The sequence below is a fragment of the Oryctolagus cuniculus genome, chromosome 11, assembly GCF_051225735.1.
Source record: "Oryctolagus cuniculus isolate XC-2025 breed Fujian yellow rabbit chromosome 11, ASM5122573v1, whole genome shotgun sequence".
Classification (NCBI taxonomy): Eukaryota; Metazoa; Chordata; class Mammalia; order Lagomorpha; family Leporidae; genus Oryctolagus; species Oryctolagus cuniculus.
Window position 1 is genome coordinate 2,867,029 of NC_142877.1, and position 13,688 is coordinate 2,880,716.

The following is a 13,688-nucleotide window of genomic DNA, read 5'->3' on the forward strand; positions in this document are numbered from 1 at the left end:
CCCACCGCGGTGTGCCAGAGCTCCCCAAGGCCTCTGGCAAAAGCTTACCCCAAGGCTAGGAGGCAGCCGGCACCAGCTCCCGGTCACGGACATCGCCCTGTGTCCCAGGCACCATGCAGAACACCAGAGACATCGTGGCATCTCATCCTCACGGCCGTCCTGCAGGCTGTGAGTAACCCTCATCCCACACACGGACACGGAGGCTCAGGGACCAGGTGGCCACACTTGTGCAGCTGGCAGGTTAACCCCGGCAGTCTGACCCCAGGGTCCATGCACCTGCCCACACCACCAAGACCCTGTCGCCCTGCCGACGCTGCGTGTGCTGGAGACACTGAGAGGAGCGTGACTCCCGGAGCCTGCAGATCCCCTGGGGATGGGGAGAGGATAAGCTCCACCTCCTGTGCCCCCGTGCGACTTTCTTGCTCCTCCCACCAAAGGGGTCAAATGTACTTCCCTCCCGTGGCCCAGCCTGGGTCCTCAGACCAGGAAGCGGCTCCAGGCATCTGTACCAGTGGCACAGGCCAGGCCAAAGAGGGCCAAGGAAGAAAGACAGCGGCATGAGGAGGCACTGCGGGCACGGCCCAGGCTGTCACCACCATGCGCACCTGCAGGTCCCGGACCTGGGCGTCCACACTGCGGGGACGGTCCAGCCTGTGACACCTGGTGAACCTGCAGGCCCCGGACCTGAGTGTCCACACTTCGGGGACGGTCCAGCCTGTCACCACTGGGCGCACCTGTAGGCCCTGAACCTGGGTGTCCACACTGCGGGCACGGCCCAGCCTGTCACCACCACGCACACCTGTAGGCCCCGGACCTGGGTGTCCACACTGCGGGGACGGTCCAGCCTGTCACCACTGGGCGCACCTGCAGGCCCTGGACCTGGGTGTCCACACTGAGAGGAGGGTCCAGCCTGTGACACCTGGTGATCCTGCAGGCCCCGGACCTGGGCGTCCACACCTCGGGGACAGTCCAGCCTGTGACACCTGGTGGGGAGTGCACTGCTCACCACGTGGAGGCGCACATCTGGGACGTCTGGTACCCTCGGCCTATGAGCCCTGTCCTCTTACTGGTCGCACACAGCACCCCCAGCCAAGGTGTGCAAGGCCCCTTCGTGTCCCACGCCATGCTCCACACAGACAGCAGTGCCGGGCAGATCAAGGCTGAAGGGCCACAGGCTCCCCCACTGCCCACAGCCTGTCCTGCCTCTGTGACCTGTGACCTGTGACCTGTGCCCAGGGCGTCTCCTAGGCACCACCCCCACGGTCTCCCTGCAACATTTCAGCCCGTCTCCACCATCATGACTTTCACGCCATCCTCTTCTTCCAGAAATGTGCCTGATTTTCAGGACACACTGCCTAGGACCGCTCTCTGTGGAGGACCTGTGCCCCTGGCCACACAGAGGAGACGACAGGGAAACGCTGGCTGTGGGGCAGGGGCCGGCAGAGCCCAGGAAAGCAGGTGCCACTCACAGACTCACAGGAAAGACCCTGCGGAGCGGCGGGCCACGGTCAGCGATGAGTTGACCCGTGTGACTCGACACACACGCGTAGCCCGGCCCCCGCGTGGCCCAGGACAAGGAGTCCCTGCCAAAAGCAGGCGCAAGGACACCTTTTGGCACGCTCGCCTTGTCTGGCTTCAACCTGCCCCGGGGCTGGTGACTGCAAGGCAGAAATTTTGTCTCCATACGGGGAGAAACCTTCAAGAAATAATGGAACCAAAAATAATAGTAGTAACCATGCAATCCACAGTGACTTCAAAACCAGGGTGTCTGGAGGACAGCCTCAGCATCACGTAAACACAGGCAGCTCAGCCGCGTGACCACAGCTCCCACCCTGTCCTCCGTTCCCGGCAGACTCATTTTGTGACTGCTGACTCAGCAAGGTCAAGTCCACTCTTGCTGTGCCATTAGACAAGGGGCATCGTCAAGGTGCCCATCCAACAGACTGGCCTCAACTCACAGCAGCAGGGGCCCCCAGCCGTCAAAGGCGGGGCCTGCCCCAGCTCCGCAGGCGCCGAGTCTCTGCCATCCCCGGCCTGACGCCGGCGGCCCTTCTGGTTAAATGAACACGGGAAGGGGTGACCATGCAGTTTCCACAACTGCAGATAGGTACACGCCTGTCAGACGGGCGGCTTGAGCCAGGATTGGGGTTGAAACACGGAATCTATTTTAAAAGGATGGATGGCTTCCTATAGGAGGCAGAATGAGGCAGTTTGGGTGGGCGGGGCATACAGGATGGGCGGAATAGGAAAGGTAGGCTGGGAAGCCAGGGTGGGTGGGGCATCCAACTCACCCCAGCCACTTTTTTTTTTTTTTAATTATTTGACAGGCAGAGTTAGACAGTGAGAGAGAGAGACAGAGAGAAAGGTCTTCCTTCCATTGGTTCACCCCCCCAAATGGCTGCTATGGCCGGCACTGCGCCTATCCGAAGCCAGGAGCCAGGTGCCTCCTCCCGGTCTCCCACGTGGGTGCAGGAGCCCACGCACCTGGGCCATCCTCCACTGCCCTCCTGGGCCACAGCAGGGAGCTGGACTGGAAGAGGAGCAACCGGGACAGAACCCGGCACCCATATGGGATGCCAGTGCCGCAGGCGAAGGATTAACCAAGTGAGCCACGGTGCCGCCCCCCCCCCCCAGCCACTTCTTTATGGTGGACAGATGTGACCCCGAGCAGGTGACAGCCTCCTGGCTCTCTGGCCTTCCCAGGGGGTTACAGGAAGAGGTATGATGGCCCCTCCTGGACGACACCCACATTTTCACACCAGCCACAAGTCATTCACCAGTCCATCAAGTCTGTGAGGACAACACCGTGCGTGCCGTCTCCTGGATGCCAGGAAGTTAAACCCGGACAGACGTAATGTCTAGGCCCAGACCACACATTCCGTCCAACTTTAATTTCTTTCTAATGCCTGAAGCATAAACACGAGATCTTTTCTACCTGAGACTCCCGGGCAGCCTGCAAGCCACCTGCCACCCCTGCTGTGTTTTAATTGGCCACGTGCCGCTCTCAGAGGATGTGGAAGGGACTGTGGGTGCCCAATACCTCCCACCCCCAGCCATCCTCACTCTCCACTACTCTGCCTGCACTTGTTAGGGGGAGCAGTGCAACACTTCCAGGGCTCCCCTGCACTTGGGAGAGGCCACGTGGTGCCCGACCGGGTAGGGCCCCCGTGCCCCCACAGCTGGACACCCACACCTTTCATCCTGCGGGGAAAGTGTGCTTGCCGCCGGCGGTGGAGGAGCAGCCATGCGGCACCAGGACAGGCAGGACGCAGTCTCGGGCCGTGGCAAGGAGGCCGGTGCCATCCAGAATCCGAGGAGGAAAATCCTCTGTCTTATTACACCAGGGCTATTTCAGTTTTCAGTTACGAGAGGGCAAACCTAATGCTCATTGATAAATTCACTGGTATTTGAAAACTGCATCTCACATAAACTGGATTTCCAACACAGCTCTTAAAACAGGGGATCCAGCCCCACCAGGCCCACGTGCCTGCCCCAGCACTGAACTGTGCACAGGGCAGCCCCACTCGCCCATGGAGGGTCCCGGCCCCCACAGAACCCCAGCCTGGAGCCCTGCAGAGGGCAGTTCTCTGGTGCGAGGAACAGAATCCAACGCTCCAACTCAGCAGCGGTCAGTCACACGCTCTCCATACACCTGGGGACACGCGGGCCTCTTCCGGTGCCTGTGTTCCTCTGACGCGTCCATCCACCCGTAACCGGTGCTCTGGGCAGGGTGCTGGAGAGGGGCCCTGGAGCCACCCTGTGACCCTCCCACTGGCCACAGCCACTCCGCAGCATTGGCGTCAGAACACCCCTCCCCCGTGTCATCCAAGACAGGCACTCGTCTCTAAAAGAACCCCTCCCCTGGTCCCCTTGCAAAGAAAACAACGCGTCCGAGTAAAACTACCCAGGAAAGAAAACACGCATTCCAGTCCCATTCCAGGACAGCCCGAGTGCGCTCCCTTAAGCATCAGACCACAGGGGGACCACCTGGAGAGGTTGGGGGACAGCAGAAGGCGCCACACACAGGCTGGGCGGCAGTACCTGAGGCTGGGTGGTCCTGGGTGGACAGGGAGGAGCGGGATGGGGGTATGAAGGGCCCCAGCCAATGGCAACTGTGAATCAGGAGCCAAAGGCTGGGTGGGAGGAGACTCAGAGCTGGTCCCACCCACCACCCTGGAGTCTAGAATCAGAACAGGAGCCTGTAAGCTTTCTCCTTGGCATCACCAGTTACTGAGCCGGACCCAGGGCCCAGTGCCGCCCCGGAACACTGACGGGCATGGGTGTGGGCCCGAGACATCCCCCGGCCCCCAGTCCTGTTAATTCAGAGCCACCCACATTCACAGATAGGGAAATGGAGCTGAGAGAGGCCGCCCCAGCTGGGCCCAGACAGGACCAGTCGACGCGTGGCTGGGGCACGGCCTCAGGCTGTCCCCACGCACCCTCCACGTCATTCCTCCCGACTTTCCTGCAGAGGCATGGAGGTGCCTGCCCCTGAAACAGCCCTGAAACCCGCAATCGGCGTCCCCCCATTTACCCAGAGTGCCGTGCGGCAGCCCTTCCTCACCGAGGAGGCAAAACACTCAAAACAGGCTCGGAGAGGGCCAGTGATCGGCCCAAGACCACACAGTTGTACATGGCAGAGCCAGGACCGGGACCACCACCAGGTCCTGGCAAAGAACTCCCAGGACCTCTCTGATCTCCTGACCAAAATGGCGCCCGCAGGGAGGGCCCTGTGTCCTCTGGAAAGACTCAGGAAATTGAAATAAATGAGTTCCACGGGCATCTGACTAGGGGCAGGGAGGGGGCCGGCCACCCACAGGAGGCCCTGAGATGGTGGCGGCCACAGAGACACGCCCACTCTACCAGGAAACTTCTGGGCCAGCACAGGGCACAGCCAGGCCCTCGGTGAGTGACCCGTGTGAGCAGTGCTGCCAACCAGGCTTCTGTGAGGACGGAAGGTTCCAGAGTCCCACAGCCACGGCCACAGCCACAGCCACACACGGCTGCTGAGCCACCGAAATGTGGCCTGAGAGCTGAGGAGGTGGGATTCTGGTGACCATATTTAACCTAGCTTAAGTCGCCACCGGCAGCCAGTGGCCACAGTACCGGACCCACATAAGCAGAGTATGTGGAGTGAAGGGCCCGGGGGGGGCTCTGAGCCTGGGGTCAGAAGCCCTGAGGCTGAGCGGCCGCACCCTGCACCTGCACGGAGCCCACGACATCGCTTCTGTGCGGGGCGAGAAGCAGGCAGGGAGCAGACATTCCCAAAGCATCCAGTCGTCTTCTGTAACAAACACGCAATGCGTTCATAATTTGAGAAAGCCCTCCACGTTTTTAAACTGTATTTTTCACATATCCAGCATTTATTTCTTTTAAAGTATCCAGCATTTATTTCTAGTAACCCTGAAGAAGCTGACAAGGTAATTATTGCATGGTTCTGCGGCTAATTAAGCCACACAGACACTCTCTAAGCGGCCACGGGGACACCTCAGGGCTCAGGGAGCCACAGCACCCTCAAGGAATGAGACCAGGAAGGGCCTCCTGTTGACAAACGGGACTCCAGCCTCTCCTCCCCTCCCCCGCCCCCGAGAAGGGGGCAGCATGAAAGGTTTGTGGCAAAGGAGAGACCAGCACATCTGCAGGGCAAGTAGGAAGGAGGAGAGGGAGGCTGTCCGGGGGCGAGGAGGTGGGCGCTCAGCCCCATGGTGGGAGCACAAGTGGACAGCTGGCCATGGGGCCACGGGAGCGGCAGGCATCAGGCAGTGCCCAGGCAATGAAGGTGCCACCAAGTCGCCAAGCCAAGTGCACCCCTGTGTGCAGGAAGAGGTGTGGGGGGGGGGTGGCATGGGTCAGCCTGGTCTGGGTCTCGGCGGGCCGTGTCTGCATGTCCTGCTGAGGCTTGGGAGGGGAGAGGCCATGGCCTGGGAGGGGAGAGGCCATTCTGTAAGGCTCTTCCGCTATGGGAAATACCCAGAGAGAGTGGGCCCTGCACACGTGCCAGTGGCCGGCTTGCCCTTGCTCACCCTTGCTCGCCCTCCAAGCTGTGCCCTGGCCCCGTCCGTCGGGCAGAGTGGCCAGCCGCCAGGCCAGTGAAGACACTGGTGCCTGGTGCTCGTGCCCGTGCACTACAGACGCTTACGAAGCCTCCCAAGTCTGAGCTCTGCGCTGGGCTCAGGGTGCAGCACTGCGAGTGAAGGTCAAGGACTCTGTCTCCAGGATCTCCAGGATCTCCAGGTCTAGAGGGCACAGCCCATGGAGAACGGGACAGACGAGACTCTCAGAGGCCGTGGACACGAGGAGCAAATCAGAATGGAGGATGGGATCTGGGCTGACCAGGGCAGGGGCAGAGCCCTGAAGGACCAGAAAGGGCCACAGGGTGCAGAGGGGTGAAGCTCAGAGCTGGGCAGGTTAGGGCAGGACCCCCACGAAGGTGTGGGCAGAGCAAGCCCAAGACCGCGGCTGAGGTCGACACTTGGGGCTTCTCCAGGTGCGGCCGCCTGACCTGCGACACCAGCACATGGGAGGGAACCGTCGGAGATGCTGTGTCAGGGCCACCCCGGGCCTCTGAATCCAACTCAGGGTGACTCCAGGTGATTCTGCGCACACTACAGTTTCAGAATCAAGGTGTACACCCCAGGTTGCCCAGGGGGATTTCCCGGGAGCATCCTACATGCTGTGGCAACAGTGTTGCAGGAAGGGAGGCCGGGCCACACACTGTCCCCACCTGGCTGCCAGGCCCTCCAGAGAAAACTGACAAAGCTCTGTCCCCAGTGATTCATGGCCCAGTCTCTGGTGCTGGCCACAGGAAGAAAGCTCAGAATGGAGCGAGGCAGAAAGACTGGCATCACAGGAAACCCCAAATATTCCAGCCTGAGAAATGAAAAGCAGCCGGAGAACAGGGAGCCAGGAAAGAGCCCTGTAGCCTGCCCTTGGAAGTGGGTGTGGCTGCTGCCCGTGAACTCCACGGAGAGAGGGGGAGGAGTGCAGGGATGGCCCCTTCCCTTCTACCCGTGTCACTGCGGAAGGGCTCCCAGGCAGGGGGGCCACAGCAGGAGCTCCAGAGAGGAGCACCACGAAGATGCAGACAGAATCGGTACCAGAGTGGGGGCACAGAGACGGTGGGGGACAGTCCACCCCGCCGCAGGGTCCACAATCACAGACGTGCCACCAGGAGATCCGCTGCACTAACACGGCCACAGGAAGACTGCTCACCCGCAACCCAAAAGCCACAAGTTAACACAGGATGCCATTTGTCACCCTTCGTCATCGAGAGAAACAGACTGCTGGCGCTCAGGTGTTGGCGACGGTTTGGAGAGAGAGCACTCATTCGCCTCGATTCTGGAAGGAGTGTGCCCGGCGCACTCTCCAGGAGGGTGTGAGACCCATAAAGCAAACTGATGTGAGTCCCCTGAGGCCAAACACCCCCAACACGGGCACGCACCTGGAGGAAATTCTCAGGTGAGCACCAGGTGGCTTCTGCCTGGGTAATCGCCACCACGCTGCCGAGAATGGATTAAAAACTGGCAACAACACCAAGTCCAACAGCCAAACCGTGACCACATGTTCCTTGGAATGCTCAGCGGCTATCACGAGGCGGATGCAGCAGGGTGGCGAGCCGCAGTGCTGAGGAGAACCCAACACTGAGCCCGGCGCCGCGTGCCCTCCGCTGGGCGCGTGTGCCCGGAAACCCCCGGAAGAGGCCCCACGGGGGCCCCTGCACTCACGCCAGGCTCAACCCTGCAGCAGGAGAGCAGTGCGGAGCAGACGGCTTCCCTGTGTGGAGGATGCCTGGCGGCTCTCAGAGAACGCGGATGTGGTAAAAATGCCACCTGGGGGAGTGGGGACTGCAACCTTGGGCTGCTCTAGGAAGACTGAGGGTTTAGACAGGAGGGCGGGGCTCACCTGTCCCAGCGGCAGCTGGGAAGTGGAGGAAGCCCCAAGAACAGCAAGAAGGACTGAGCCCCTCAGCCTGCTGTGATAACAGAAATGAAAGAAGCAGAGCACCCCGGCAGGACTCAGCGGGGTGGACCCTGCCAGCCACCAGTAGGGGGGGGTGGACCCTGCCAGCCACCAGAAAAAGAAGTGCCAAGCAGATCTGCCCGAGGACAGACATGCACTACATCGGACAGTAGTGAGTGCCCCATGCAGAAAGGGATGCAAGCATAAGCCAAGCCCGGGCCGTACAAGAGGTGCCCTCTGCACCCCTCCTCTTCCAACTAGAACGTCCTGACTCTCTCTCTGCCAGGACGCCTCTGCCCAGTGCAGTCCACAAATCCATAACTGCTGGGTGCTCTTCACGAGGGCCCACCCCCCACAGAGGTCCACGTATTGCAGACACCCCACTGCTGCCCACTGGGACCTCTGAACCAGGGAAGAACCCGAGCGTGGTCCTCCTGTGGCATCACCGAAGCTCGGCACCCAAGTCCTTCCTCCAGCCCCCTCCTGGGCTGGCTCCAGCCCCCGGCCAGGCCCTCCATGTCCACCCCCAGAGCCGCTGGCTCACAGGAGGCCCAAAGAGGGAAGTCTCCATCATTTCCATTTACAGTTTGCTTCCTTGTGCTGCCAGGGAGACAAAGGAGCTGGGAAAGCTGCTTGAACAATCAGGGACCCGCACAGAGCGCACCCAGGCATCCCAGAGTGCGGATGGCTGTATCTCCGATTTCTAATAAAAGGATTAATTACAGCCTTAGGGGGCTGCTATGCAGCTCCTGCCTGAAACTCCCAGGGAACCAGCTCGCCCTCCCACACGCAGAAAAGCCAGGGCTGGCCTCCCAGTGCACCTTCCCCGCGTCCACAGCCCTGACAAAGAAGTCTGGGAAGTCCTGATCGCTAACACCTGACACGGGAGCCCCGCTGCCTCCAGTCCAGGGGCCGTGTCTGTGCAGTTAGGGAGGCTGGGACGCGGCCAGGGCAGGACAGTGCCAGCCTGCCCTGGCTGATCTTCACCAGGACGAAGGCAGGAAAAGGCAACTGTGACCCAAACCCCACGCCCCAAGCAGCGCCGAGCCTTGACACCAAAACACAGGCTTTGATGCTTTTTTCGAACCCCACGTCGGAGAAGCCCAGACTTCGCCCTGTGAAGTGAAAATTGCCTTCTGCTGAGAGAGGTTTTAATGATCACTTTGCTTCCTGCGTCTCCATGGCAACGGGGCGCGCATAGCCCACCCCCTCCTGTTCATTAGGGCCTTTCTTCCTCTCTGGAAAGTAATCAATCAAGCCTCATAGGCGCCTTTGTGACGGGTTTACCACCTAAACAATCTCTCACTGCCGCGGGGGTGGCGGCGTGGACCGCGTCCAGCGCGTCTGTCCTGGCGCACGCCCTTCGCCGCCCCACACCTGTCCGCGGAGGCGGGCGCGCCCAGGTACGCCAGGCCCCGCCGGAGTCCGGCCCCCAGCGGAAGCCCTCCGCGCGGCGGCCGCGAGAGCCCAGCACTGCCCTGCCGGGCGGGATGCCCACGCCCGGGCCGCCACAGCCGGGGCGCGGGAGGGAGGGCAGAGCTCAGAGCCAGCGCCGGGCGGAGGCGGCCACGGGATCGAGGGGTTGCCCCCCGGCCCCCGCCGGCCGCCCCCGAGGAAGGGAAGCCCCTCTCCAAGGGGATGGCGGTGCCCGCCAGCCGGCGAGCAGCGCGGACTGCGGAGCGCGGGGCTCGCGCTGGGAAATGGGCTCCTGTCTGGACAAAGGGCTCCGCGGCGCCCGAGCCCCGCGATCCTGGGGATGGGCACCGCGCGCCGGGGCGCCGCCGAGGCTCCCCAAAGGCAGGCAGGGCGCGGAGCCGCGCGGGGGACCTGCTCCCGGCGCCACCTGCCTCGCACTCCCCCACCCCGCCCCGGCGCCCCGCCCGGCCCGTTACCTGGGTTCTCCCCGGCGTCCGCCGAGGTGGCCGAGGACTCCGTGAGGACGCTGGGGTCGCTCTGCGAGCGGCCCCGCGACACAAGGCAGCCGCTCCGGTCCTCCGACGCGGCCATGGGCCCGGCGCGGGGGCAAGTTGGAAGGTGCCGCTGGAATCAGAGCATCCGAGGCGCCCAAGGTCACCGGCGAGGGGGCTGAAGGGGGCGTTTAAAAAAAAAGAAAGAAAAGAAAAAGAAAAAAGGGGCAAGAAGGGAAGGAGCAGGAGGCGCCGGCGGCTTCAGCGCGGGCAGACAATGGCTCCGTCGGCCGCAGCCAGGCGCATCCCGGCGTGCGCGGCCTCGCTTTATTTATTCGTGTTTATTCCCATTCTTCAGTCTATATTCCAGGAAATAAAAGTTGAACCAGGAAATAAAAACTTTTCTTGTCAGTGTTTATTGCGCGCTTGGGGCAAGGGGTGATGTCCAGGAATGTCGAGGGCGCTCCCTCCCCCCACCCCACCCCCCACCCCCCGGGGAAAAAAAGAGGAAAAAAAAGCAGAATCTTTGCTCTCGCAATTGCTTTAATCTGAAAGCGGCTCTTGGAGCATCTGTTGGAAAACATTAGGATTCTCCCATCATGCCGCGCGAGGGGCATGACGTCACAGGGAGGGGAGAAGGGGTGCGCGCGGTGGGGCGGGTCCCGGGCACCTGGACTGCTCGCCGCGGGGCGGCACGGGGCCGGGCCGGACCCTGGGCTCTGAGCCGCCCACTGCCACCCCCACGCACCGCACTCGGAAACCCTGGAAGCCTACCGGCGCCCTCCTCCCATCCCAGCCGGAGGGGCGGGGACCCCGAGGGCCGCGCCTTCCTCGCCAGCGAATCTGCTCAGGCGCCGCGGGCTGCCAGGCCGGCACCGCAGCCCTTCCTTTCCTGGGCACTCTGAGGCCGAGGGGAACCGGGCGCCGCCCACCACGGCAGGGGCGCGGTCCCAGGCTGCATCCCCACAGGGCCTGGCCCGGCCTGCGGGGCACCCTCGCCCCCACCGCCCACCGCCATGGGCCCTGCGGGGAGAGGCAGGAGGGCGCAGGTGCCTTCCAGGGAGGCTCCCTGAGGCGCACTTTGGTGACGTCCCCTGGGGCGGCCACTCCCAGAGGTGTCCCAGGTGCTGATGGGCCATTTTCTGGGTTTGAGGTGGAGGCGGCAAGGCACAGAGAGGCCTTGGGGGCCGGCACTGCCTGATGGCACAGGTGCCACTTGAACAGGGACACTGGGGGAGGGGCTGCTCCCATCTCAGCCCCTCGGGCAACCCATGGGCAGTGCTGCTTGGCCCCCTCTGCAGGCTGGGAGGAGCCGGCTGCCCGGGGGCTGCTTTTACAGGGTCAGCGGGTAAAGAGTGAGCCATGAGAGAGTATAGTGACGCCGTCTGCGTGCAAAGCTTTCGGCTCCTAGCCAGGCCTGCCAGCGGCACCTGTCAGTCCAGAGAAAGGATTCCTTCGACCTTCCTTCCTTCACACACTCACAGAGGGGCGGGCGCTCGGCCTAGCATTAAGATGCCGCCGTCCTATATTGGGGCGCCTGGGTGCAAGCCCCAGCCCCAGCTCCTGATCCAGCCCTTACTAACACAGACCCCGGGAGTACCTGGGCTCCTGCATCGAGTCCCCAGCTCCTGGCTTCAGCCCTGGGCCCGCCCTAGTACTGTGGAGATTGGGGGAGCCAACCCATCCCTGGAGTTCCCTCTCTCTCTGTCTCTGCCTCTCAAATAAATGAATTTTCTTTGTAAATGTTCTCAGAGTCTAGCACGCGCTGAGCAGCACCCCAGGCACTGGGGACGCGTGAACAATCGCAGAATCACCCCCTCCCCAGTCCCACCCTGGGGGTCTTCCAGGAAAATGGCGAGAGGAAGCTGCCAATAAACGAACAAATGCCCAGACACATAATGGCACTGGCCGGTCGCACTACGAAACAGGAGGAAAATGGGGACTCGATACTTTCCATCCACATACAGTGTGCTGGCTGGAGGCCGGCACTGTGGCCCAGCACTGCCAGTTAAGTTCCTACTTACAACCATGGCATCCCACACCAGACGTTCAAGTTCAAGTCCCACTGCCCCACTTCCATTCCAGCTCTCTGCCGATGCACCTAGGAAAGCAGCGGAAGATGGCCCAAGTGCTCGGGCCCCTGCCCCCACATGGGACACGCGGATGGATTTCTGGGCTCCTGGCTTCAGCCTGGCCAAGCCCTGGCTGCTGTGGCTCTCTCTCTGGGTGTGAGTGTGTGAGTGTGTGTGTGTGTGTGTGTGTGTTCACTCTGCCTGTCACACACACATAAATCTTTGCCAACAACAAATGTGCTGGGTGATGATGTGCCAGGTGTGGACGTGGCCCAGGGCTACACTGCACCATCACTCCTCCCTCACAGCTGCCCAGGAGCCAGAGCAACTGCAGTCCCAGCTTGAGAGGCGAGTGCAGCTGGCCCAGGTCACCCCAGCTGGACACTGCACCCTTGCTGAATGCTGGCCCCCAGGCGGGCTTGGGAACCTCTGCCCCAGCCACACCAGGAGTCCCTCCCGAGCCCCTGAGGTGGTCCAGGCTGGATGCAGAAGCCACAGCTGGCCCAGCTGTGCAGATGCAGAGAGGGACTGGTGGGGAGCTGGGCGGCCAGGGCTGTGGGCAGCAGGAGGAGAGAGCGTGGGGCCTCCACCGCCCTACCACCACCCCCATGGCCCTCCAGCCTTCCCAAGGTCTAACATGGCCTGGCCTGCAGTTGATTTTCTTTAAATCAACTCTTTGCACTTAAGTGCACTTTTTTTTTTTTGACAGGTAGAGTTAGAGAGAGAGAGAGAGAGAGAGAGAGAAAGGTCTTCCTTCTGTTGGTTCACTCCCCAAATGGTTGCTATGGCTGGCGTGCTGCGCCGATCCGAAGCCAGGAGCCAGGTGCATCCTCCTGGTCTCCCATGGGGTGCAGGGCCCAAGCACTTGGGCCATCCTCCACTGCCCTCCCGGGCCACATCCGAGAGCTGGACTGGAAGAGGAGCAGCCGGGACAGAATCTGGCGCCCTGACCAGGACTAGAACCCCGAGTGCCAGCGCCGCAGGTGGAGGATTAGCCTAATGAGCCGCGGTGCCGGCCACTTAAGTACACTTTTAAGGAGGCCATCACTGGAGTGGATGGAAACACAGCTCAGGTGGCACCATCAGAAAGGGTCCCTGTCTAAACCTGTGCCGCCGCCCGAGCCCACTCTGGCCCTGAGCTGGCTTCTCTTTGTCCAAAAGGGCACAGGGTGAGAGGGGAGTCCAGACAGGCAGGCAGCAAGCAGGGGCAAAGGGGACGAACACCTGCGTGGGTGGCAGGAAGCAAGAGTCACAAGTTTTTTTCTCACGAAATACATTTTAGCGGATTGTTGTGGTTTCTTAAAGCTGGCTAAGGATAGAGCTATTTGTTGTCGTATTCTTTGGCTTCAAGACATCCCATATAAAGTTATTAATTTAATAATAATTAGTGGTGGTGCTGGCGCTGTGGCTAGTGGGTAAAGCCGCCACCTGCAGTGCTGGCACCCCATATGGGAATGGGTTCAAGTCCCAGCTGCTCCACTTCCAGTCCAGCTCCCTGATAATGTGCCTTGGAAAGCAGTGGAAAATGGCCCAAGTCCTTGGGCCCCTGCACCCACATGGGAGACCTGGAAGAAATTCCTGGCTTCTGGCCTGGGATCAGCCCAGCCCTGGCCATTGTGGTCATTTGGGGAGTAAAACAGCAGATGGAAGACCTCTCTCTCTGTCTCTGTATCTGTCTCTCTCTCTCTCTTTAACTGCCTTTCAAATAAATAAATGAATCTTTAAAAAAATATTGGCAAGCCTCCATCCA

At 61.4% G+C, this 13,688-nt stretch overlaps 1 protein-coding gene across 2 annotated transcripts in view; it reads right to left on the reverse strand.

Annotated features, from left to right (window-relative positions):
- PHACTR3 (phosphatase and actin regulator 3) overlaps positions 1–13,688 on the reverse strand; it is a 228,891-nt gene that overhangs the window by 197,076 nt on the left and 18,127 nt on the right. The window contains exon 1 of one of the 2 annotated variants that reach the window (XM_017337824.4): positions 9,852–10,350. The exons of the other annotated variant lie outside the window; for it this stretch is intronic. Coding sequence (XP_017193313.4) covers positions 9,852–9,966 — 115 coding nt within the window. The 5' untranslated portion in view covers positions 9,967–10,350. Of the gene's footprint in view, positions 1–9,851; positions 10,351–13,688 lie in introns of those variants that run through there. 2 annotated transcript variants of the gene reach the window in all.